Consider the following 12630-nt stretch of genomic DNA (forward strand, 5'->3'; position numbering starts at 1 on the left):
ATGTATCCGGACAGATACATGAATGGGCAGGAAGCAAAGAGATACAGACCCTTAGAAAATAGGCGACATGTTTAGATAGAGGATCTGGATCGGCGCAGGCTTGGAGGGCCGAAGGGCCTGTTCCTGTGCTGTAATTTTCTTTGTTCTTTCTTTGTTCAATGCTGTCATCATTGGGAAATGTGTGCCCTAACTCCTAAATGTCTATTGTTTTCATTGCATCGTGCAGGGCACAGCTAGCAAATTAATCCAGACAATGATCGAATGACGACAACCTCTGAGGACGAGGAATACTTAGAGGATGCACCGACTCATGACTCTCCGGCATCTTCCACCAGCGCAGATACTCTCACCTCAGTGGGCAACGATCGGCATCAGAATCAGGGTCACAAGCTGGTGAGAGCATAACACACGTGACCATCGACATCATGGCTGAGGCTGAGATATCCGAGGCCTCTGGCAGTTGGAGGACTGTGCATGTTTTTTTTTATTCATTCATGGGATGTGGACGATGCTGGCCAGGCCAGCATTTATTGCCCATCCTTAATTGCCCTTGAGAAGGTGGTGGTGAGCTGCCTTCTTGAACCGCTGCAGTCCATTTGGGGTAGGTATACCCACAGTGCTGTTAGGAAGGGAGTTCCAGGATTTTGACCCAGCGACAGTGAAGGAACGGCGATATAGTTCCAAGTCAGGATGGTGTGTGACTTGGAGGGGAACTTGCAGGTGGTGGTGTTCCATGTATTTGCTGCCCTTGTCCTTCTAGTTGGTAGAGGTCGAAGATTTGGAAGGTGCTGTCTAAGGAGCGCCTTGGTGCATTGCTGCAGTGCATCTTGTAGATGGTACACACTGCTGCCACTGTGCATCGGTGGTGGAGGGAATAAATGTTTGTAGATGGGGTGCCAATCAAGCGGGCTGCTTTGTCCTGGATGGTGTCGAGCTTCTTGAGTGTTGTTGGAGCTGCACCCATCCAGGCAAGTGGAGAATATTCCATCACACTCCTGACTTGTGCCTTGTAGATGGTGGACAGGCTTTGGGGAGTCAGGAGGTGAGTTACTCGCCTCAGGATTCCTAGCCTCTGACCAGCTCTTGCAGCCACGGTATTTAAGTGGCTACTCCAGTTCAGTTTCTGGTCAATGATAGCCCCTAGGATGTTGATAGTGGGGGATTCAGTGATGGTAATGCCGTTGAATGTCAAGGGGAGATGGTTAGATTCTCTCTTGTTGGAGATGGTCATTGCCTGGCACTTGTGCGGCGCGAATGTTACTTGCCACTTATCAGCCCAAGCCTGGATATTGTCCAGGTCTTGCTGCATTTCTACATGGACTGCTTCAGTATCTGAGGAGTCACGAATGGTGCTGAACCATGTCCAGGCCCATGATAAGCCCCAGGCTGATGAGAGCCTCTGGTGTTGACAGCACAGGGCATGCTGGAGTTACATGTCGTGGTGAAGTAACATCTGGCAGAGATGCCAGAGGTCAAGCGCAGCCATGATCAGACGATAGAGGAGTTCATCCATGCCATGACGGCTGCCATGTCACAGGCATATGAGCACACGACTTAATTCATCGAGAGGTTGGCGACCCTCTTGGACAGCCACATTCCGCAGAAGTGTCATGACCTGCAAACCCTCACCTTGACTATGACTTCAAATCAGAGGTGGCAGGGCAAGAGAATGACGAGGAGCCTACAGTTTTTCTTCTCCTAATCTTTCTCTGGTGAGCAGGAAGGTTCCAACAAACCTGAATGGGGAAAAGTTTAGGGCCACGGTAATTTTGAGGGCCATAGGCATAAGGTAACCAAAAGCAATTGGTCGCAAATCATTGTTTAGCAGTGCGCAAAGGTCTGTGACAACTGCAGTCTTCTCTGGCAGTTTCGTTCAGACATCTGCAGGAATGCCAGCTGAGTCCTATAGAGCTGCTGGCGTACCTGTGCTCTTCTTTACCTTGGCAGCTGCTGCTGCTCACATCTGGGAGCTTCCTTTTGAGCCACAGCTGCCTTTGGGCCCTCCTCTGGTGGAGTTGCCTCAGCACAGCAAGGAGATCCAGGAAAACAGGATGAATCATACCCATCTCTCTCCTCCTTAGAGCTTTCGCTTTCTTCAAAAAATAAGGTACACTTATCTGGGCAAAGGTTTGTGTTAATTTTGGTTCTACAGGATGCCTGCATTAGCTCTATGATATAAGAACATAAGAAATAGGAGCAGGAGTAGGCCATTCAGCCCCTCAAGCCTGCCCCACCATTCAATAGGATCATGGCTGATCTGTCCCAGTCCTCAACTTCTCTTTCGGGCCTGCTCCACATAACCCTCGATTCCCCGAGATTTCAAAAATCTATCTACCTCCTCCCTAAAGACATTTAGTGGCCTAGCCTCCACAACTCTCTGAGGCAGAGAATTCCAGAGATTCACCACCATCTGAGAGAAGAAATTCCTTCCCATCTCAGTTTTAAATGTGTGACCCCCTTATTCTGTGATCACGTCCCCTAGTTCGAGATTCCCCCACCAGTGGAAACATCTTCTCAACATCTGCCCTGTCAAGCCCCCTTAAAATCTTATATGCTTCTCTAAGATCACCTCTCATTCTTCTAAACTTCAATGAATAAAGGTCTAACCTGTTTAGCCGTTCTTGATAAGACTGCCCCTTCATTCCAGGAATCAGCCTAGTGAACCTTTTCTGAACTGCCTCCAATGCTCGTATATCCTTCTTTCAATACGGGGACCAAAACTGTACACAGTACTCCAGGTAACAGGACTTCCCTATTTTTAATCTCTCACCCCCTAGCAATAAAGGCCAAAATTCCATTTGCCGTCCTAATTACTTGCTGCACCTGCATGCTAACCTTTTGTGTTTCATGCACAAGAACACCCAGATCCCTCTGTACTGCTGTATTTTGTAGTCTTTCTCCATCTAAATAATAATCTGCCTTTTTATTCTTCCTACCAAAGTGGATGACCTCACACTTTCCCACATTGAACACCATCTGCCAAGTTTTAGCCTTTGTATCCTCATCACAACATGCCTTCCCACCTATTTTTGTATGGATTAATGTTGGTCTCATAATTTTTCAACAAGTGTGAGCCATCATGACCGTACCAGCAACATTTAAATACCCTGTACTGCCCCCCTGACAAAAACCACCCGTACGCTTGCAGAGCTCCCTCCGCCCACTTCACACGCAAACCACTTGCAGAGTTTCTCCCTACACACACAATCCACTTGCAGAGCTCCCCCCCACAAAAAATCCACTTGCTGAGTTTCCACCCACACCCCCCAAACACACACAATGGACTTGCAGATTGAATTTAGCGGCTATGTCCTCTTCAAAATCCACTTTACCTAGATAACAACAGTAAAGTTACCTATCCTCTTCTCACCGGGGTGGCGCTAGCTTTTCACAGATGCAAAACTGAAGACACGTGAGAGCCGCACATCAAGCACAAAATTCCGAACGCGTGGTCGGATTGCGACCAATGACGTCCAAATGTATGTAACAGATTTAAATTATCATGCCATAATGTCGGGGTGAAAGTGCCGCAGATTCTTTGGCCCTCCCCACCAAAAATCCTGCCTTCTACAGGACTATAAAATTCAGCCTAACTTTCAATCAGCTAGTCACAGCAGGTGTAATTTGTGACTTTGTTTAGGGTTGTTTCAGTGTTGTGAAAACCTTAAAACTCAGTGTAGAAAGTTGATTACAGAGATTCAAACGTGGAGATGTGGGCATGAATTTAGGAGGCAACCACACATTGGCCAGGATTTCACGTTGGGCGGACGGGAGCTGGCCACCGACTGAAAAGCTCTTATAATGAAGCAGTTCATGCAAGCCGACAACAGCTCATGGATAATGTGCAGATGTGAGCTGACAGTGGCAGTTAATATTTATGCCATGTAAGTGCCAAGCAATGACCATCTTGAATGGGTACGTTAGTGTAGTTCCGAAGAAGGGTCACCGACCCGAAACGTTAACTCTGCTTCTCTTTTCACAGATGCTGCCAGACCTGCTGAGTGGTTCCAGCATTTCTTGTTTTTATTACGTTAGTGTAGTGATTATGTTACTGGACTAATAATCCAGATGTAATCAAGAAAAAAGCATGTGCAAATCTCACCCCGCAGTATGAAAATATAGATATAATTTGTAAAAAAGTTGAAAATAAATTATTGTCGCCCTCACTGCATGCACCATGTGCATCAAATGCACTCACCTCAGAGCCACTCAAAAATTGTGCTACTTTTGCAGAAGATAGCAGACAATGTCAGAGAGGAGGCACGGACAGGCAGGGGAATCCACTTAAATTGTGGGACTTTACTCAGTGGAGAAAGAGGCTCTGGAGTAAGCAACATCAACATACCTCTTTGAAAAAGCTTTATGTCACTGTTCCGAAAAACTCATTTGGCTTGTTGTCGAAGTTTGCCTGATTAATATGCTGTTTTAAGTTAGATGATATATAAACACAAATTATTGTCAGTTGTTGTTTTACCTATTGCTGAGTAAAGAGTTCAAGATCATTAAACTATCCTCCATCATTGTTATGATTTCAGCTGTCTCCAGTCCTTTTAGTAATAGTTCTCCTCGACTCTTAAACATAGAGAAACTCAGGGTCTGACTGACCCAAGTCTGCATCACCTGAGTCAATTTTGCCTCAATGTCCTTCTCTTTCACGGAGGATATGCAGATATCCTGAAAGACATTACAAGATAAAGTTACTATCAGTTATTATCTTTTTGAGTGATCATAGATTGATTTAGCATAGTGGAGGAGTTTCATGCTTGGTCAGCTCATTGAAAAAGCTGTCCTATTAGTCTCACTCCAGTGTTTTTTACCCCTAGCCATGCAAATTTTAGCCCTAATCAGTAAAACCAGACTTTGAGATGACCTGCTATCCACAAGGTAAGTTGTTTGAATTACCTGAATGTGGAGCTGGGCGGAACAAAGAACACGGGCTGGATTTTAGGTTAACTGACTTGCTGGGCGGAGGGGTGCGATCGGTAAGGTGCAGAGAACCTGGAAGTCGGGGCTACCCCTCACACAATCGCGTGATGCCACTGAACGGTTCCCTCCCTGGATGCCAGCTTTTTTGGCAGGCTTGGCGTCTGATCCAACGGGGAGCAGGTGAAAGCCGCAGAAGACGGTAGGTTCGCTCCCTTGGCGGGGAGGGGGCGTTGGTGCGACCTGGTGCAGGCCAATCCGGAGGTGGGTGGTTGATCTCGGGCTGGGGGGGGAATACGTTCTGAGAGGGAAGGCAGTGGTGGGGAGGATGTTAATCCTGGGTTGAGGTGAAGGCGGCGGATGGGGGGTGTTGATCCTCCAAGGGGTGGGGAGCGGTCGGATCAGGGGTTTGTGGGGAGGGTGGATCGAAGGTTTGGTAGAAGGGATTAGAGGCCCTGGGGTCGGCGGGGAAGGACAGAGCTGGTAGGGAAGGTCGGGAGCATGACTGAAGTATGGAAGAGGTGCACAATCGCAGAGATGGGGCTAGGGGGTGTTTCCCAGGCAAACACGCTGAATCCAGCTGGTATGGATTTGCCAGTTTGCCCCTGGGTTTAGGTGCCAGTTTTCCTGAGATCCAGGAAACCCAGCTGTGCACAGTTTCAAATGGGTCATAACAATGAGGCTTGCAGCCTCATTATAATATTTTTAGAACCCTGTAAATAGGCATGGTTTTCAAGCTATTTCTTGAAACACATTTCTTATTTGTTTTGCTATTGTATCTGAGTATCTGTGGCTGCTGTGATCCAAAATATCTTTCCCAACAAAAGATCTTACAGTTGTAATCGGGTCACAATAGATTTCCTTACTGCAACTATCTTGCAAAACGAGAAAAAATGCACTTGAGATCACCAGCAATGGAGAGGGAGGCCAAAAAGAAGAGCGAGTAATTTCAGACAGCGGCATGAACTTTTCTGCTGCAGAGATAAAATCTAGGGGGATCCAAGGATTTGGGGCAGAAGACCATCACCCTCCCGCACCCAAACTCAAGCAGAATATGAACGCAATACAGAAGATAGCAATGGCAGGCATCCACGACTCCTCAGCAGTAATGCAAAACGTTTAATGACCTCATCAGAACAGCAAGGTATCTCTGATCCTTAACTCATTCCTACAATGTTAATAACATGTTCCTTAATCCTTCCCTGAAGATGAGAGCAGATTGTTGGATTGGGAACACATTTTTTAGGTTTAAGGTGGGTGTTACTAATCATAGATGGTACTGGATCTCCATCTGTTCCGACATCACGCGCATTTCAGGGTGAGAATTGATGGCTCTTTCAGGCAACAGTTTTATTAAAATATTTTAACGATGTCCCGATTATGTAATTATCCAGCTCCTTGAAGCGGGTTAATGGCTTGCCCACCATCATGCCTCCGTTAAAACCGTAAGTGAGCGTTTTGGAGGCAGGTTTGGGGTGGGATTCAGGTTTTTAAAACTTTAACCTCCTACTCGACCCAAACCCGCCCAAAATTCCTCCTCTCTGTGGGTCACCGGTTCATCCACCCCGGTCTCCGATGCTTCCTCCTGCCTCTGATATTGCCACCGAGCTACTTAACTCCTGACTTCACTTAACTGATGGTATTGATTTCCTCTTTGTTGGCTGGCTGTTCACACCTTGCCAGCTGCATTGAAATGACGCCAAAGGCCCAGTATTAGAAAAGGCTGTACCCGAATTTCAACCCAAAGTAATGTTTGTTACAGAGAAAAAAATAAGCATCTTGAATTACAGACGAAACAGGCTGGGATTCGTTTCTCGAAAAGACTGAGAGGAGACCTGATAGAGGTCTTCAAAATTATAAATGGGTTGAATAGGGTTAACATAAGTAAGATGTTTCCACATGTGGGGGGAGTCCAAAACTAGGAGTTGTATCCACAATAGTCACCGAATGCATCCAATCCATACTCTCAAAATGAACTTAAAGAAACGAATCCTGAAGGAGGAGCAGAAACAGAGACAGCACGGATTTGGAACAGGCTGCGAAAACAGTGTTGGATATTCGGTCAGACAATAATTCCAAAATAGGTACATGGACGATAGTAAAATGAAGGGTAGGTAGTTAGTTTGATCTTAGAGTAGGTTAAAGGTTCGGCACAACATCGTGGGCCCAAGGGCCTGTACTGTGCTGTTCTATGTCTATGTCTATGTTCTAAAATATATGTAGAGATGGAATGAATGAAGCTGCAAAATCTTGAGGTGACATGGGTGTCAGGTGGAAGTCAATGGAAAGGAAAATTGAGGGGAGTGTAAAACTGGTCCCTGATTCGCTATTGCACATGTTGTGCCATCGCTCAAAACTAATTTCTCCTCCTGTGAGTTTTGGCTAATATTGATTAATGACTCAATATACCTCAATATCATCCTTAAATTGAAGCAGTGGCGCATCCATAACATTTTTCAGAGAGAATGTTTCTGATGTCACATTAAATTTATGCCCTGTTACTTCAGATATCTGTTCCCAATGTCTTGTTTTCATTGACTTGTTGGACATCATTTCCAGGAGAGGACATGATTCACTGAAATCATCTATTTTCTTCTTCAGATCCAGAAACGCCTGCCATTCCTTCAAGCCTTTCGGCAACCTACGACACCTAGAAATGGTCAGATAGAGGAATGAATCACCTAATTAAAATGAATCTACCACAGAAAGCTAACATGTAATATGTCACAGTTAACACCACAATATATTCTTAAAAATCATTCAACATGATTCATTTAACATTTATCAAGATTCTATGAAGAATGTATGTGTGCTGAGATCAAAAAGAGACAAAGCTAACTCAGATAATTGAAGATCAATTAGTTTAATATTTATGGTAGAAACATTTTGGAATCTTTAATTAAAGATTTGGAAGAGGTAGCAAGCACATTTTTCAGAAACAAAGATTGTGCTTGACAAACGCTTGAGTTCTTTGATGAGGTGATAGATATGGTGCCTGAGGAAAATGCAGTGAAAGGGGGGGGTCCATGAACTTTCAGAAAGCAACAAATTAGGGGGAGGGTAGCAAATCAGATTAAAAGGTGATTAGAAGGTGACAAACAGAGAGTTGGACCGAAGCAGCGTTTCAGAGGTTGGAAGTAGGCATGAGTGACCCACAGGATTATGTTCTGGGACTACTTAGTTTCATGTTGATCACCCTTTGCCGGAAATGAAGCATTAATTCTGTTTCTCCATCCACAGATGCTACCTGACCAATTGAGTATTTCGAGCATTTTGTGTTTTTAATTTCAGATTTCCAGGATCTTGGATGATGCAGGTGATAGGGATTATGATGTAACAAAAAAAAGGGTGTATGATGCATTTCAAGTGAATTCTTCAGGCGAGAACAAGGCAAAATAGAATACATTGGGAGGGGAAGTGAAGAAGTAAATGACAATATTGCATTTGCCTTCATTATCACTTGCTGTACCTGCATACTAATTTTTTGTAAAAGCAAAATACTGCAGATGCTGGAAATCTGAAATAAAAACAAGAAATGCTGGAAATACTCAGCAGGTCTGGCAGCATCTGTGCAGAGAGAAGCAGAGTTAACGTTTCAGGTCAGAGACCTGATTCTGAAGAAGGGTCTCTGACCTGAAACGTTAACTCTGCTTCTCTCTGCACAGATGTTGCCAGACCTGCTGAGTATTTCCAGCATTTTTTGTCTTTATTACGAATTTTTTGTGTTTTGTGCACTAGGACACTCAGATCCCTCTGCATCTCAGAGTTCTGCAATCTCTATCCATTTAAATAATAAGTTGCTTTTATATTTTTCCAACCAAAGTGGGCAAGTTCTCACTTTCCTACATTATACTCCATCTGCCAAACCTTTGCCCACTCACTTAACCGATCTATATCCTTTTGTAGACTCCTTTTGTCCTCTTCACAGCTTACTCTCCTACCTATCTTTTTGTCATCAGCAAATTTAGCAACCATACATTCTGTCCCTTAATCCAAGTCATTGATATAGATTGTTCTCATGTTCTTACATGCTTACTTTTATTTCCATATCTTCAGGAATGATCCCACCAAAGAATGATAATGGAATACAAGAAAAGTGCAGTTCCTAATATGGGGCTATCTAATGTTAAGTTAACAAGACGCAAGTACCATGCACATTACTTTCCCCGACAGAATTGCAAGGTTCAAATAATTATCTACGAGGACAAAAGGAAAATACTATGGATGCTGGAAATCTGAAATAAAAACAGAAAATGCTGGAAATACTAAGCATGTCAGGCAGCATTGGTGGGGAAAGAAACAGAGGCGACAAGCATGACCCTGAGCTTCCAGTCGCCTGTCATTTTAATGTTCCTTGCTCTCACGCTGATCTCTTGGTCCTAGGGCTACTGCAATGTTCCAATGAAGCTCAACTTAAGTAAAAACAAGAAATGCTGGAAATACTCGGCAGGTCTCGCAGCATCTGTGGAGAGAAAAGCAGAGTTAACGTTTCAGGTCAGTGACCCTTCATCAGCACTGGCAGATATTAGAAATGTAAAAGGTTTTAAGCAAGTAAAGCGGGGATGGGGCAAGAGATAAAGGAGAAGGTGCAAATAGGACAAGGTCACAGAATAGCTGACCAGAAGGTCATGGAGCAAAGGCAAACAATATGTTGATGGCGTGCTGAAAGACAAAGCGTTAGCATAGAGAGGGTGCAATCGCAGGAGGTGAAATACCTGCCCATTTACCTCCTCTCTCCTCACCATCCAAGGCTCCAAACACTCCTTTCAGGTGAAGCAGCAATTTACTTGTACTTCGTTCAATTTAGTATACTATATTCGCTGCTCACAATGTGGTCTTCTCTACACTGGGGAGACCAAACGCAGATTGGGTGACCGCTTTGCAGAACACCTCCGCTCAGTCCGTAAGCATGACCCTGAGCTTCCGGTTGCTGGCCATTTCAACACCCCCGCCACCCCTGCACTCATGCTCACATCTCTGCCCTGGGATTCCTGCAGTGTTTCAGCGAACATCAACGCAAGCTCGAGGAACATCATCTCAGTTACTGATTAGGCACGCTACAGCCTGCCGGACTAAACATTGAGTTCAGTCATTTCAGAGCATGATGGACCCCCCCTTTTTATGTTTAGTTATTTTTTTCTTTTTTATTTGTTATTTTATTTTAGTAATTTTAGTTTGTTTAGTTTGTTTCTACCATGCCTATTCACTGTTTCTGTGTTTTTAAAAATGTTTGTGCTTGGAGTGCTTTGTGCTTTACAGTCGATTCACACCCTCTCTGTACCAATGCATTGTCTCTCAGCACGCCATTAATATACCGTTTGCCTTTGTTCCATGACCTTCTGGTCAGTTATTCTCTGTGACCTTGTCCTATCAACACTTCTTTTGTTATCTCTTGCCCCACCCCCTGCTTTACTTGCTTAAAACCTTTTACATTTCTAATATCTGCCAGTTCTGATGAAGCGTCACTGACCTGAAACGTTAACTCTGCTTTTCTCTCCACAGATGCTGCCAGTCCTGCTGAGTATTTGCAGCATTTCTTGTTTTTATTTCAGATTTCCAGCATCTGCAGTAGTTTGCTTTTATTTTAAGCTCAATTTAAGCTTGAGGAACTGCACCTCATCTTTCAATTAGGCACTTTACAGCCTTCTGGACTCAACATTGAGGTTAATAATTTCAGACCATAATCTTTGCACCCATTTTGTTTCCTTTTGCTTTGGAGGTCTCAGTTCCACTCTCGTTTTTCCCTTGGTTGCTTTCAGATGACAGATGTTCATCATTCTGTCATTCACACTTACTCTAGATACATCTTTTTTTCTTTACTTGTCCCATTCTCAATCCCTTTGGCTTTGCACCACTAACACTTGTCATTTAATCTCTCCTGTGTTCCTACATATCACAGACCTTCCCTTTTTGTTTTTTCTACCTTCCCCTCTTTCACTTACTTAAAACTGATTTATTTTTTTAACATTTTATTCAGAGATACAGCACTGAAATAGGCCCTTCGGCCCACCGAGTCTGTGCCGACCAACAACCACCCATTTATACGAACCCTACAGTAATCCCATATTCCCCACCTATACGAGGGCCAATTTACCTATCACCTGCAAGTCTTTTGGATGTGGGAGGAAACCGGAGCACCCAACAAAAACCCACGCAGACACAGGGAGAACTTGCAAACTCCACACAGGCAGTACCCAGAATCGAACCCGGGTCCCTGGAGCTGTGAGGCTGCGGTGCTCACCACTGTGCCGCCCATACATTACATTTCTAACTTTTACCATTTCTGTTGAAAGGTCAGCGACCTGAAACGTTAGCCAGGATTTTACTAAGCTGCCGACATGGGGCTGCATGGCGGAGGGGAGGTGGGGGCGGACGAGTGATCCGGCAGCGGCCCACCACTGAGTCCGATGCCGGGAGTGCCGGGCCCGATCTTCCCAGTGGCAGCCAGGCTCCTTGGCAACACCCCACTGCCGTTGGGTGACGGGACCCAGATTAACATATTTAAATTAAGTAAATGAATACATTTTAATACAATACACCGTGATCTTACCTTCAGGCTGCAATCTTAAGAGTGGCGGCCGGCACTCACATGAATTCATTTTCCCATCTAGGGAAAGCACCTTGTGGAGAAGGGGGGAGCTTATGATTTTTAGTGCAGTCAAGTGTTGAAGGTAAGTGTTTTGGGAGTGCGGGGAGAGGGCAAATATTGAATAATTGTTATTGTGGGGTGGAAATGGGTCAATAGATTTTTAATCAATACGTTGGGGGTATTACTTTAAAAATGCAAATGAGCCGGCAGGGCTGGCGCCCTTTAAAAATGGAGCCAGCGCCTGCACACAGGCATTGGAGAGCCCGCCCCCTTCATGTGATTGGGAGAGGTGGCCCGACCGGCTCATTACCATGGGCAGCCGTGAGGAAGATCGCGATGGCATGGTGGCACCTGGCCCACACATGCAGGTCGCCATTTTTTTTGCCCAATGCCGCACCTGGCATAGGTAGAAAGGGAAAAAGCATGCTCGCTAAATTTTCTACTTTGGTGTAATATAGGTGCACCTTGCATGGGATGGAATATTGGCTGTCATTCAAGTGAGCCTGGCCAATTTTAGGGGAGAAGTCGGAGGAGCAAGGATCCTTATCATAGTTTATATTGCTCCTGGTGGATTTCTGCTGAGTGAATGCATTGGATGCCACAATCTAGTGAACTGCATATCCTTTGTATGCATCTGCCTGTATTTGGATAGAATGTACTTTATGTGTCCGTTACTTCTATCAAAGATCCTAGACGTATCAGGAGACATTAGAATGCTAGTATCTAAGGAGTTTTGAATGGTAGTGAACATTGTGAAATCATCTGTGAACATTTCCTGTTCTAACCTTATGTTGGAGGGAAGATCATCGATGAAGCAGCTGACGATGGTTGGACCTGAGGAACTCCTGCAATGATAACGGCAACGGCAAACTCTGCCCTGTTGACCCTGCAAAGTCTTCCTTACTAACATCAAGGGACTTGTGCCAAAATTGTGAGAGCTGTCACACAGACTAGTCAAGTAACAGCCTACCATAGTCATACTCACGGAATCATACCTTTCAGACAATGTCCCAGACACCACCATCACCATCTCTGGGTATGTCCTGTTCCACCAGCAGGACAAACCTATTAGAGGGAATGATGGAAGGTGTCGTTGACAGTGCACTCAAGCGGTACTT

The 12630-nt window shown here is 44.8% G+C and overlaps 1 protein-coding gene across 1 annotated transcript in view; it reads right to left on the minus strand.

Annotated features, from left to right (window-relative positions):
* Positions 1-12630, minus strand: part of LOC137367179 (dynein axonemal heavy chain 8-like) — a 2062041-nt gene that overhangs the window by 1114827 nt on the left and 934584 nt on the right. Inside the window, exons 60-61 of the mRNA XM_068028615.1 lie at positions 7333-7573; positions 4475-4674 (exon numbers count right to left, since the gene is read on the minus strand). Of these exons, the coding sequence (XP_067884716.1) occupies positions 4475-4674; positions 7333-7573 (441 nt within the window). The remainder of the gene's footprint in view (positions 1-4474; positions 4675-7332; positions 7574-12630) is intronic.

The sequence above is a fragment of the Heterodontus francisci genome, chromosome 3 (genome assembly GCF_036365525.1).
Source record: "Heterodontus francisci isolate sHetFra1 chromosome 3, sHetFra1.hap1, whole genome shotgun sequence".
NCBI lineage: Eukaryota > Metazoa > Chordata > Chondrichthyes > Heterodontiformes > Heterodontidae > Heterodontus > Heterodontus francisci.